Genomic DNA, 12,494 nt, shown 5'->3' with positions numbered 1-12,494 from the left:
GAGGGACCCTCTAGGATGTCAGCAAATGGATTTCACTCATTCAAACCTGCCTAAGGAGTCTAAACCCTTTTAAAAACAATAAAAGGACGCGGCTCTCGGCCCCGGGAAGGACTGAAAGACAAGCACTGGAGGATGTTTCTGCTTTTTGCTGAACAGGAGAGAATTTATAAAGACAAACAAGCATGAAGGAGGTGGAAGAAACAGTATGTAGCCCACGAACACAAACAGAAGAGAACAAAGGACAGAGAAACGCAATGAGGAGACAGGAGAAGAGACAGGATAAGAAGGCAGCTCCACAGACTAGCTGAGCAGCTGCTTTTGAAACTCTGAGGACCCCTTCCAAGGCATTCCATGGAGTCAGAGAAAAGGCCAGGGGTTCTGAATTCTATTTTTAAGAAACTACCAACAGGTCTCAGTTGCTCAAGAAACAAGTTTCTTTGCAATCCAAGGGTAGGCCTGGGTGAGCTGGTATGTTAAGCAGGAGAAAGAGCTAAGACCTGAGGTTCCTGAGGATCAGAGAGAGCTGAGGTAAGGAGGCCAAATATATTTTTCCTACTGGTCTGGGAAAGATAGACTAAAGGGAAAAAAGTGGTATCACTGCTCAAATTCTGCTGGGCAACGCAGGAGTGGCTTCTTCCTCTGGTCGTTTTTGGAGGCCATCTGACAATAATTCAGGCTGAAGACCCAGTTTTGTCATCTACTAGCTATGTACCTTGGGTCAATTTCAACTTTTCAAAGTCTCAGTTTCCATTTCACCAAATGGGTCAATAATGAATCCCTACCTCAGAATCCAATGAGACAGTGTATGCAAGAACATTTTAAAGCTGTAAACACCAGCTGTAAGCCAAGGACATTTAAGGAGGGCAGTGCCATCCACGCTTCCTGTGTGGAGTTTAAGCTGGTGTTCCAGCTTTCTCACCTATCCCTTTTTGACTCTGAGTGGGCTTGGCCTTGTAACTTGCTTCGGCCAGTGAGACATTAGTAAATGACATAAACAAGCTTGTACCCCCAGCTTGCATGTGATAACAGCAGAAAGTACCAGTAGCTGGGGCACTGCTGCTGACCACCACTCTCACTCAAAGGTTCTCTGGTGAGACACTGAGTGGAATCTGTCTGCCATTAATTGAACTAAAAAATACCAGATAAAAATGCTAGCATTTCTTGCAGCTAGGGCCTGGGCATATGACCTAGGCTTGACCCATCAGATACAGCCACCTCAAACCTTGGGAACTAGTGATACAAAGAAGTGGGAACCAGAGAGAATCCACTTTGGGATTGCTGGGTGGCTGGAGCAGCACTGCAAGCTATGATCTCCAGTGTTGAGTGAGGATGGCAGCAGTGTCCTCACCAGAATCGTTTGGGTGTAAATCTTGTCTGCAGCCCATTTTCTAAGCTTGATTCTGCAGCCATTGTTGACCTGTGAACTACCTGGTATCTTTCCAATGAATTCCTTATCAGCTTAAATCAGCCGGAGTTAGTGTACGATGCTTATAACAAAGAATCTTACTGGTTAATTAGTGACATCTAGGAAAGGCCTTTTAGAAATGACAATTCTCACATGTAGAGGAAGAAAGTGCTTGAAATGTGAGAAGGCAGTGAGAAGGAGAGTTGCAGCTAGTCTCAAGCGGAGAAAACAGGGTGAAGGATGGTTTTAGGCCAAGGCCACATCACCCCCAGTTCATTTATCAGTGCTGCATGCAGTTCTTTTATCAGGGTAAGTTAAAAAAAAAAAGCAAGGAGAGATCTCATGATAATTGCAACCATCTCACAGACGCCTTTCTTGGAATCCTAACTTTCTGTCCTGAAATGTCCAAAAATATGCTTTATGGATCCAAAATTCATTCATTCAACACCCCCCACCCCCAGCATTTACTATAAATCAGAACCTGTTCTGAGAGCTAGGGATGCACATTAGAATCAGTCAATCCTTGGCCTGAAGATCTCAGTCTAGGAGGTCAGACAGATTCATGGATAATTGCCATAACTTGTGAACATACTTTAATAAAGGTGTTGATAAAGTTCGGGGGTGCGGAGGGAGAAGGAACGCTCAGTTTGGCTGTGGGGAGTCATGGGAAGACTCAGAGAAGGTTCTACGGAAGATTCTACAGAGGGAAAACACTGAGCAGAGTCTTCAAGAGAGGAATCCAGAAAGAGAGAGGGCAGTGCAAAGGCATGGAGAGACAAAACAGAATGGTGTGTACATGGAGCTCTAAGTCCATTAAGTAAGCTCCAGGAGTTGTATGTACTCACAACATTTAATTGTACTTAATTCTCACAACAGTCCTCCAAGAGGGGTATCATTGTCACAATTTTTCTAGTTTCGAAAATCTGAAGCCTAGATATTAACAATTTAATCTGGTGCACATCCAGTGAGTTGCACAGCCGAGATTTGAACCTAGGTCTGTTTGATTCTAAAGCTCAAAAGGGAGATGTGGCACTTTAAAAAAGGGAAGGAGAAAAAAACTGCCAAGAAGGCCTCTGTTTACCGGGGAGAAAGAGAATGATGCGGCTTCTACCAATTCAGAATTGGTAGAGTTAATTCCTTCAGCAACTCCCCTGCCCCACTCTATTTTAGGTATAGGAATAATCTCAAAAGGAATTAGCCATTCTTACTGATCTTGAGCTTTGTCTACTTTTTGGTGAAAAATATCCAGCCAAGGACTGGCCCAGGGTAGCATAGTGGTTAAGTTAGTGCGCGCTGCTTCAGCTGCCCAGGATTCGTGGGTGCGGACCTACATACCACTCATCAAGCCGTACTGTGGCAGCATCCCACATACAAAACAGAGGAAGACTGGCACAGATGTAGCTCAGGGCCAATCTTCCTCACACACACACACACACACACACACACACAAATAAAATAAAAACCCAGCCAAATTATGGACCATTCAAATTTGCCAGCCCAGCAGGGAAACCCTGTCTTTCAAGTACTATGTAGTCTTTCTGCAGGCTACAGAGCAGAGTGTGCTAACAGCTCATAGCATCCCCGCTAAGTGGCTGAGAACAGCTCTGAGTGAATGGCTTCTGAAGACGGTGCTAACCTTCTTCCAGGCCAGGAATCTATGGGACCACCTCCCTTAAATATCAGGTCAGATGAGGTGCTCAAGGACTTCAGGAGGCCAGAGCTAGTTCCAGAGCCTTTGCTGGATTACTGGCCCTTCTCTCTCACGTCCAAGAGCCATCGTAAACTATTGGTGTCAATCTGGGGCCACTGGATCTTTTTAGTATGTTTTAAATTTTTTGATAGTAAGGCTGCATACATATATGAGTTTATCTGTAAAACAGATTCCTAAAATTGGAACTGTTAAGTCAAAGTAAAAAAATTTGAAAATGTCATCCCCCTCCAAAGAAAGGTTTATCAATTTACGTTCTCACCTGCAGCGTACGCATGTGCTTGTTCCCCAATCCTCACCAGCACTGGGCATTACCTGTGCTATTGTGATAGGTAAAAAATGGCATCCATGATTGTAATTTAGGTTCTGGTTTACCTTTGGCTTCAATCCTCTGGCCACTTCCAATTAGGCAGTACTTGATGTCTGCTCCCTTCTCGATCACAGCATTGTTGCAGATGACGCTGCCCTGGATGTTGCTTCTGCAACACAGTAGCCAAGTTAGGGAGTGTCCACCCTCTCATCACCATCCTCACCACTATGGGTTGGGGGCTCCTCCCTAGGCTAAGGACAGCTGGTCAGTCCAGTCAACGGTTACATGCCTCAAGCTATCAGTAGAAGACAGAATGGCTCAGTTGGGCCAAGGGAGGACCCAGCTTTAGAGAAATCCAGAGTTGGGATAAGCTTACAATTATCTTCCCCCAAAGCCTGGAAAGAGCAGACATTCTGACTTCAGTTCTTTAGGCACCCCAGACCTAGAGGGCTAAATTCCATCCAATCTCTTCTCCTTTGGTCTGGGGGTGGAAACTGATGCTGGTACCCATCACTCCTGCCTCTCATCTAGGAATATATACCACATCCCATTTGAGGCTCAGATCCCATGAATCTCTGTAAGAGATCAGCTATGGAAACAATGGGTGCCACAGACTCTGGTTAATCAGAACCATACTCATTTAGGAAAAAAAGGATGTTTTTAAAACCAGTTCCATGCCACATATAAGACTACTCCAGACCCTAAAGCCACACTCTCAAGAGTAGCACTGCTGGCTTTTAGCATTTGAATGTGTTTAAGGAACATCTTCCTGGCTCCTGAAGACAGGTGGGTGGGAAGAAAAGGTCCTTTTGAAAAACTTCACTAGCATTTATTGCATACCTATTCTATGCCAGGTACTGTCCTATACTCTATGTAAATTACAGGAGTGACTTACAAATCTAGCCATTTCATCAGAAAAATCACCTGGGCAATATAAAAAATAACAAACAAAAACACACTCAATGTCCTAGATGATTCTGGGAGTGTCATTTTTATCTCTGATACAGTAAAAATGACAACCACATTTTGCAGACGAGGTAACAGATTTAGAGAAGTCTAACCATTTACCCCAAACCACCTAACTACCAAGTAGCAGATTCAAATCTAGGTTTATCTGTCTCCAGAATCCATACATTTAATCATAATGCCATACAAAGAAATGAAGGGGAAAAAGGACCGGAGAAAGCTAGAACTGCTGAGCTGCTTTTCTGAGCTGAGATGGCTCTGTGGAAGGAGCTCTGTCCTAACAAGGGAATATTTAGAGCTCTGAAGAGTCAGAAGTGGGCAGCTGGAGGGGGAAAGGAGGCAAGTAGGAAGTGTGTGAGCATCTATTCAAAAGACTAAGGAAGAATCCTCAAGCAACCTAGGAGGCATGGGGGATGGGGAAGAGGACATTCCAAGGACTAAAACTATCGATGCACGGGCCATTAAAAAAGATTCTCCCCAAATAACAAAACTTTAGTGAAATGCAAAAGAGGAATTCTAGCACTTTATGACATTCCAGCATCTCCTTTATCTCTATTCTTCTAGAACGTTACAGCCTGTCAGACGGCAGTAAAAGGCGAAAGCTACAGCACCTCTCTGGTGCTGGCTAGAGATGGGCAGACAGTATTAGTTTGTTTTTTGGCTCAAACTCCTGATTCACTCAGTGGGTGGGCATTAAGGGACCTTCCAGAACTTTCTACCTTGCCCTCTGCCTTAGGCAAAGCAGTCCAGTCAACAGTTAGGGTGGTTGCTGCGCGCTGGGAAAAATTCCCCCAACAAGAGTAATAAGGAAGTATTGAAAGCCTCAGATACAGAGGCTCTTGGGACAGAGGTGGCTTACAACTGGCTACTAGTTTGCCCCTGAAAAGTCTCATTTCTTTTTCCAAGGTGGGAGTAGGGGCAGCTTCCTGCTCAGTAGTTTAAAAGCCTGAGAATGCATGCTCTGGAGCTAGGCAAGGGGTAAACACAGTCAACTGAGAAGAAACAGCCAACAGGAACTCAAACAGTCATAATTAGAGACTACTAAATGGCTATTTTGGAATCTGGGATATAAATGAGAACCATTTCTGGAAGGAAGAAGCTGGAATGACTGAGGTCACATTTCCACAGCAATGGATAGCCTGGGTTCTCCTTATGTTTAGTAGGTCTGACAGGTCTTCGGGAACCTCTCATATTGCTTGTCTCGCCTAGTCTGTGTATAACTCCCTCTGAGACACACTGTAGAGCCTGCAGATGTGTTAGGGAAAAAGTAGGTTGAATGATAGGAAGCTGGAGGCTCTCCTGAGGCTCCTGGTCAGCTGATCTGTGGAAGGCTTTGAGATGAACAGCTGACTAAATGCTGAGTGACTGTGAACCTCTTTTCTACCACTAGTTTCTTCAATTCTTCCCCAGTATCACTGCTGTACTCACAAGTCACCTCCATTAGCAAGGCCGAGGCACTCTGGAAAAATTTCAAGCCAATATAACTTTCCCTCCATGAGAAAGAAACTCCAAGATTAAGGATTTTACTGGAAGTGTGTGTGTTTGCTCATGTAGAGGGAAGGACAGATACTACTACATCAAACAAGCCTTCTCAAGGTTGCCAATCCACAGTAAGGACTCTATGTTTTCTGCTCAGTGCCTAGGGTGGGAGGGGAGTAACTTCCACATAGCTCAAGAAAAGAAGTGGCCCCAGTCCCGAAACTAGTTTTTGCATCCTAGTCTTAACTCTCAGTTTGGTATTAAGCATTGTGTGTTAATGCCAGGCTGTGTTCTCTAAGAAGCTGCTCAGAGATGACTAAGATTAATGGGGTCTTTGGTCCTCATTTCTCCTTGGTAGGATCAAATTGTAAGCAAAGGTACAGGCCTTGGGAAATTACCCTGAAAACCCTGACGCTTCAGTGGAGAGGAGGCCAGGAGAAAAACACAAAGGTTTCCAGTAAGATCACTGCTTGGTTAGGCACACCACGCTATACCATGTCGTGGCATACCGATGAAGCAGCCCTGACCTGGGAAGCAAGAGTGCCTCCAATTCTCACTCCTCTTCTGGCTTTACTTAGGACTTTTTTCAGTTTATTCCAGGAGGAAAGGGAACTCACAGAAATCTAAAGTCTAATACATCTCAGTCATTGCACACAGCACTTTACATTCATTGTATAACTTAATCCTTTTAGTAAACCTGCAGGGATGGTGGCATTTATTCTAATTTTTACAGAGAAAACTGAGGCTCACAGAGGTTAAGGAATGTGCCCAAGCCTACACGGTGGTAAGTGTCTCTCTTTTGTGTCATGGGCTTCTGTCTCAGCTGTTGACTGGGCAGTATTTGGCAAAGAGCCATGAAACTTCTCAGTAACTCTGAGAACAGGCAGGTTCTTCTCTGGGAATTAGTTGGCAGGCTTTCTAAACTTACTCATAAGTTTATGGGAAGAGAAAAGTATGGAACTGGAGATACATGTAGCTTTTCTAGGCATGTGACTACAGTCTCTTTTGGGCCAACTGACTACTTCAGCCCAAAGATTATGGCTGAGTGACCTACACCTCCCCAGGTGCCAGAGCCTCCTAACTTTAGCCCAAGGGGTGTTGGTCCAGGTGCCCCTCTGGACCACATATTATTTTTAATGAAATATTTCAGGCATGGGAAAAAGTATAGAGAATATAACGAACACCTCTGTGCCCACTGAACATTCCAAGAAACAAACAATACAACCTGCTGTGCACCTCTCTTTGATCACACTTCCCTCCTTCTCCCACCGGAGGTAACCACTGTTTGACTCTGCTGTTTATTGTCTTAAGCATTTTTACTACATATATTAGTAGGCAATATATAGTATTGTTTTGCATGTTGTAAAATTTTATAGAAATGCCATCATTCTCTATGTATCCTTCTGCTTTTTTCCCCATCTATGTCATATTTGTGAGATTTATCCAGGTTAATTCACATAATGAGATATAATACTTAAATATCTCACTGTCTTCCCATCTCTGGCCACTCTTGCTCTTGGGTCTTCTAGACTAAAAGGTACTGGTTCCAGTGAGCAGGCTGAAAATTTCCTCCTTTAGTTCTATGTGCCTCCCTTCACTATATAAAGGCTTAGTGGTGAGAAATATCTCCCTCCTAAGAAGGGTCTGGGAGGATCAAAGTAAAGATGCAACAAACTTAAAAGAATTAAGGTGTAGTATTCTCCACCCAGGAAGACGGGTTTAGTGCAAACGGTTCAAAGGCAGGGAGCGAACCCAAAGTCCTAAGGAGCCCCTTAAGTCAAGGGGATTTTCCCAAGGTTTCATAATTTGGTGTTTTCAAGAGTGTGACTGAAGAAACACAGAATTCTTTTAACAATTATTCTCCTTTTGCAACTGTAATTACCAGACAGTTTTATGTTTAAAGGAGTTCACGTTTATACTCAACCTACTCATTTGTCAATATTTTGTTTCATTTCCTACTTGGCTATGTCCTGAACAGGAGTTTTCCAGAGGGTTCATGGGTGACACATCTCTTGAGCCCTGGAGTATTTCTGATGATTTTATAGTTCAACTATAACTTGACTAGCTATAGAATTTTTAGATCACAACTGTTTTCCCTCCAAATTTTCTAAATGTTGTTTCAATGTCTTCTGGGCTGAAATGTTCTCATGGAAAAGTCTGAGCCAGCCTGATTCTCTCCCTTCTATGTGCCTTGATGGTTTTTTTCTTTCAGTTCCATGTGCCTTGAGATTTTGCAAAAGGGGTGTTTGCCATTTCTCCTTTGGTTCACCCATGCCCCTATTCCTCATGCTAGTTGAATCTTGGTGTTCTCTTTGAGTCTGATGTGAATTTCATCATGTCTGGCAGAAATTCTTTAGTCTGTGTATGGGTACATGGCAGTTATCTAGTTTTATTATAGATGAAGCTTCCTTTTCTGGTTTTGCTTGCTTGTTTGTTTTCATTTTGGTGAGTTTCAAGGAGCAAAGTATTTACTCCACGATTTTTTCTAGAATTAGACAGCGCTGTCTTGACAGATACTCAGTCAATTATAGTAGAGGGGGTTAAATCAAGGATCTTTATTTTTCACTCAGTAAATACTTACAAGGTACCTAGTATATAAAAAATACAGTATTAGGGTTTAAGGGGTACAAAGACATATAAAAACTATTTCATATTCAAGGAATTTACAGTCTAGTTGAGGAAAAAAGAAAGATTCAGTGAGTACCACATGAACATAAGCAAAGCGCTACGGGTGCACAGGGAACACAGAGGTGTGGGAAATAATTTCTGGCTGGAACAATTCAAGAAGGCTGCGTGGAAGAGCCAGAATATGTATTGGACCTTGAAAGATGGGTAAGATTTCTAGAGGTAAAGATCTCTAGAGGGAGGCAGTTTAGGCAGAGTGGATGTCAGGAATAAAGGGGAGTAGAAAAGCAAAGGCCCAGTGGGCAGGGCAGTCAGCTGAGTGCAGGCGAAGAGGACACTCAGGTAACAATGACAAATAGTAATATCTTGTTTGGCTCTGAGAGCTGCACTTGCTGCCTGCAGAAAGCAAAGAAAATCTAGGTGAAAACCTGGTTCTCGAGCCAGCCTGCATGCGAAGCTGCTACCCTAGACTGCTGCTTGGGTCATTCTCCTTGGACTAGGAGGAAACGCAAGAGATGTTGCTCAGGGCCAGAGAGCCAAAGATGCTGAACACAAGACTGACACTGAAGCCTTGACAATGAAGTTTTCACTAGGCTTTGGATTGCTGAACATCAGCTGTCATATAAATTGGAAGTGACAGAAAATGAGAAAGACAGGCAGGAGACTTCTCTGCATAGTCTCGCCTACACCTTCCCCAAGGTGGTCCTATTAGATCCCTCAAGCCCTGAGGACCTTAGGCAGGTGTCCAAGCCACTGTCCAGAAAGCCTCAGCATCAGCAACACCACTGCTGCCAAAGACAAGAAAACTAAGAATATGAGAAATTCCCTTCTGGACGAATTCATGCTCCTACTCTGGCGTTCAGTCCAGATGTAAAGAGCAGCAGGGTAATCAAGTCTCACAAGACTGCAACTTAATTACCTTTCCCAAATTTACCATAAGTAATTAAAACTAAATGACCTGAAAATAATGGGAAAAAGTTCATATGGGATGCAGGATGTCTGATCTTACTGCCAGGAGCTAATTTGCAGGGTTGGGTAATCTCTAATGGCCTTCCTAGTCATCAGGCCCATGTGAGTTGCTTACAACTTCACTCAACATTTTCAGTTGGAAAAACAGCAGCTGCCACCATCTAAACTTTTACTGTTATCCCAGCTAGAAACCTTATTAGGCCATCCAAGATTATACCTTCTCCAAAACAGCAAGTGACTCTGGGATATTACGCCAGGCTTTTTCTAAGAACTTCTTCTCTCATATAAGCAAGTTGGAGTTTCTTAGGCTTCCTCACCAAGTCTCTTCACGCCAATTCAGGACACCAACACTGGACTTTAAAGAGGTGCTAGAGGGGCCGGCCCCGTGGCGGAGTGGTTAAGTTCGCGCACTCCGCTTTGGAGGCCCAGGGTTTCGCTGGTTCGAATCCTGGGCGTGGACATAGCACCGCCCATCAAGCCATGCTGAGGCAGCATCCCACATGCAACAACTAGAAGGACCCACAACTAAAAGTACACAACTATGAACTGGGGGCTTTGGGGAGAAAAAAGAAAAATAAAATCTCTAAAAAAAAAAAAAAAAAAAAAGAGGTGCTACAGAGCTGCTCCCTTGTCTGCCCATCCATTGCAGCAAGGAAGAGGTTACTAATTAGAGCAAATGGGAAAGTGATGGCAGAAGGTCTGAGGCAAGATGAGACAGAGTGAAATTACAAAGGCTCATGAGCTACTCTGGAAACAGGAGATCAAATGGATAGTGTAGTTCTGGTTTTCAAGAGAATGGTGAGGGACTGGCCCCGTGGCCAAGTGGTTAAGTTTGCCCGCTCTGCTTCGGTGGCCCAGGTTTTCACTGGTTTGGATCCTGGGCACAGACACGGCACCACTCATCAGGCCATGCTGAGGTGGTGTCCCGCATGCCACAGCTAGAAGGACCCACAACTAAAAAAATATACACAACTGTGTACTGTGGGGATTTCAGGAGAGAGAGCAGGAAAAGAAAAAAAAAAGGATTGGCAACAGTTGTTACCTCAGGTGACAATCTTCAAAAAAAAAAAAAGAATGGTGACATCTGTCAGTCTCACACAGGAATCTGGAATGGCACATGTAGTAGCAGGGGTGCAATGAGAAAAAAGTCTGGAAGGTCACAATTTATTCATCTGTAAAAATGCAAGAGTTGGGCATTGAGCTGGATGACTTTTAAGGTCTCATCTCACTCTAACATTCCAGGACTCAGTGTTGGAGCAGCATCATGAGACACCTTGAAGTTCAAGCTTTACTCTAAGGGTAATGGAGAGCCTTCAGAAGTTTTTGAATAGAACAAGAGTATGATCAGAGATATCTGTTAGGAAGACAATGCTGGTAATATGCCACCTTTGTGAAATGAGATAAAGATACGATGACGATGATAATAAAATAACAGCTAACATTCTATGTGCCAAGCACTGTCCTAAGTGCTTTATGTCTCTTAAATCATGTAGTGCTCCCAATAAACCTATGAGGTAGTTCAGTTTTTACTCCTTTTTTTGGTGAGGAAGACTGGCCCTGAGCTAACATCTGTGCCAATCCTCCTCCACTTTATATGTGGGTTGCTGCCACAGCATGGCTGTCAAGTGGTATAGGTCCACACCGAGGATCTGAACCTGCGAACCCGGGCTGCTGAAGCAGAGTGCACCAAACTTAACCACTATGCTATGGGGCTGGCCCCAGTCACCATGTTTTGTAGTTTTTATCACCTGATTATTTCTCCTCTTCATCTCTACTGTTATTGCCTCAGTTTAGGACCCCTTCTATTTTACCAGGATTATTTCAGTAGTCTTCCTGCCTTCATGTTTATTACCCTCTTCAGATCATCCTCCACACTGTAGCCAAATTGATCTTCAGAAAATGCAAATTTAATCATGTTATTCTTTTGCTTTAAACTCTTAAATTACCATTACCTATTAAACTCGTTAGGGGATAGGCCACAATCTGGCCCTTGTCCATCTACACAGCCTTATTTCCTGTCACATCCATTCCTCTTTGAATTCTATACTGCAGTCATTATAAATTATATACTGTTTTTTTCACATAACGAATATTTATTGAGTTCCTGTAGGCCCTCAGGATATAACAGTGAAACAGAAAGATAAGAGATAAGGTACTTACATTCTTTTTTTTTTTTTTGAGGAAGATTAGCCCTGCGCTAACTACTGCCAATCTCCCTCTTTTTGCTGAGGAAGACTGGCCTTGAGCTAACATCCATGCCCATCTTCCTCTACTTTATACGTGGGACGCCTACCACAGCATGGCATGCCAAGTGGTGCCATGTCCGCACCTGGGATCCGAATGGGCGAACCCCGGGCCGCCTAAGCGGAACGTGCGAACTTAACTGATGCACCACCGGCCGGCACCAAGGTACTTACAGTCTCAAACTAACATTTTACTTGTAAAAGAGAAGTAAACAAGATAAGGCCAGATAGTGATAAGGCTACAAAGGAAATTAAAACAGGTTGATGTAATGGAGAGTATCGGGACAGACTACTTCTGGCAGGGCAGTCAGCGCAGCCTTTTCTTAAGTGGTGAAATCTGGGCTAAGATCAAAATGAGGAGTTGTTTCTGGAATAAAACATGCTCTCTCACACTTCATACTCTTGATGTATCTAGAACATTCCTTTCTCCAGCCCAGCTGGCCCTACTCATTTTTCAAGATCCAGCTCAAGATTCATTTCCTCAATTAAGTCTTTCCTGACCCTTTCCTCCTTTGTGACCATACAGATTTCTACTACAGTACCTGTAACTCTTACTGCAGATAGCTTATGAGTTCCTTGAGGGAAGAGACTGAGCCTTGTGCAGTTTTATGTCTTCAGTTGCTGAGCACAGTCTTCAGCAAAGAGTGAGTCCTTAAGTGTTTGATGAATGAGTAAAATACTTGAGACAGGTCTCTATCATCAGTGTGTGCTGGAGCCAACTTGTTCATAAAAGAGCCAATTGTTAGCGTCTCTTCCCAATTCACTGTTTGCTGGTATCATCGGCCATAG

At 43.6% G+C, this 12,494-nt stretch overlaps 1 protein-coding gene and 1 long non-coding RNA gene across 5 annotated transcripts in view; one reads left to right on the top strand and one right to left on the bottom strand.

The window, feature by feature from the left end:
• EIF2B3 (eukaryotic translation initiation factor 2B subunit gamma) overlaps nt 1-12,494 on the bottom strand; it is a 129,113-nt gene that overhangs the window by 6,324 nt on the left and 110,295 nt on the right. For all 4 annotated transcript variants that reach the window (XM_070510037.1, XM_014828065.3, XM_070510039.1 and 1 more), the window contains one exon: nt 3,489-3,592. In XM_070510037.1, the coding sequence (XP_070366138.1) occupies nt 3,489-3,592 (104 nt within the window). The remainder of the gene's footprint in view (nt 1-3,488; nt 3,593-12,494) is intronic.
• LOC139045319 (uncharacterized) overlaps nt 1-12,494 on the top strand; it is a 65,625-nt gene that overhangs the window by 31,857 nt on the left and 21,274 nt on the right. The gene's annotated exons all lie outside the window — the stretch shown is intronic.

This window comes from Equus asinus, chromosome 5 (assembly GCF_041296235.1).
Source record: "Equus asinus isolate D_3611 breed Donkey chromosome 5, EquAss-T2T_v2, whole genome shotgun sequence".
Classification (NCBI taxonomy): domain Eukaryota; kingdom Metazoa; phylum Chordata; class Mammalia; order Perissodactyla; family Equidae; genus Equus; species Equus asinus.
This window is presented reverse-complemented; position numbering and strand designations above follow the sequence as displayed.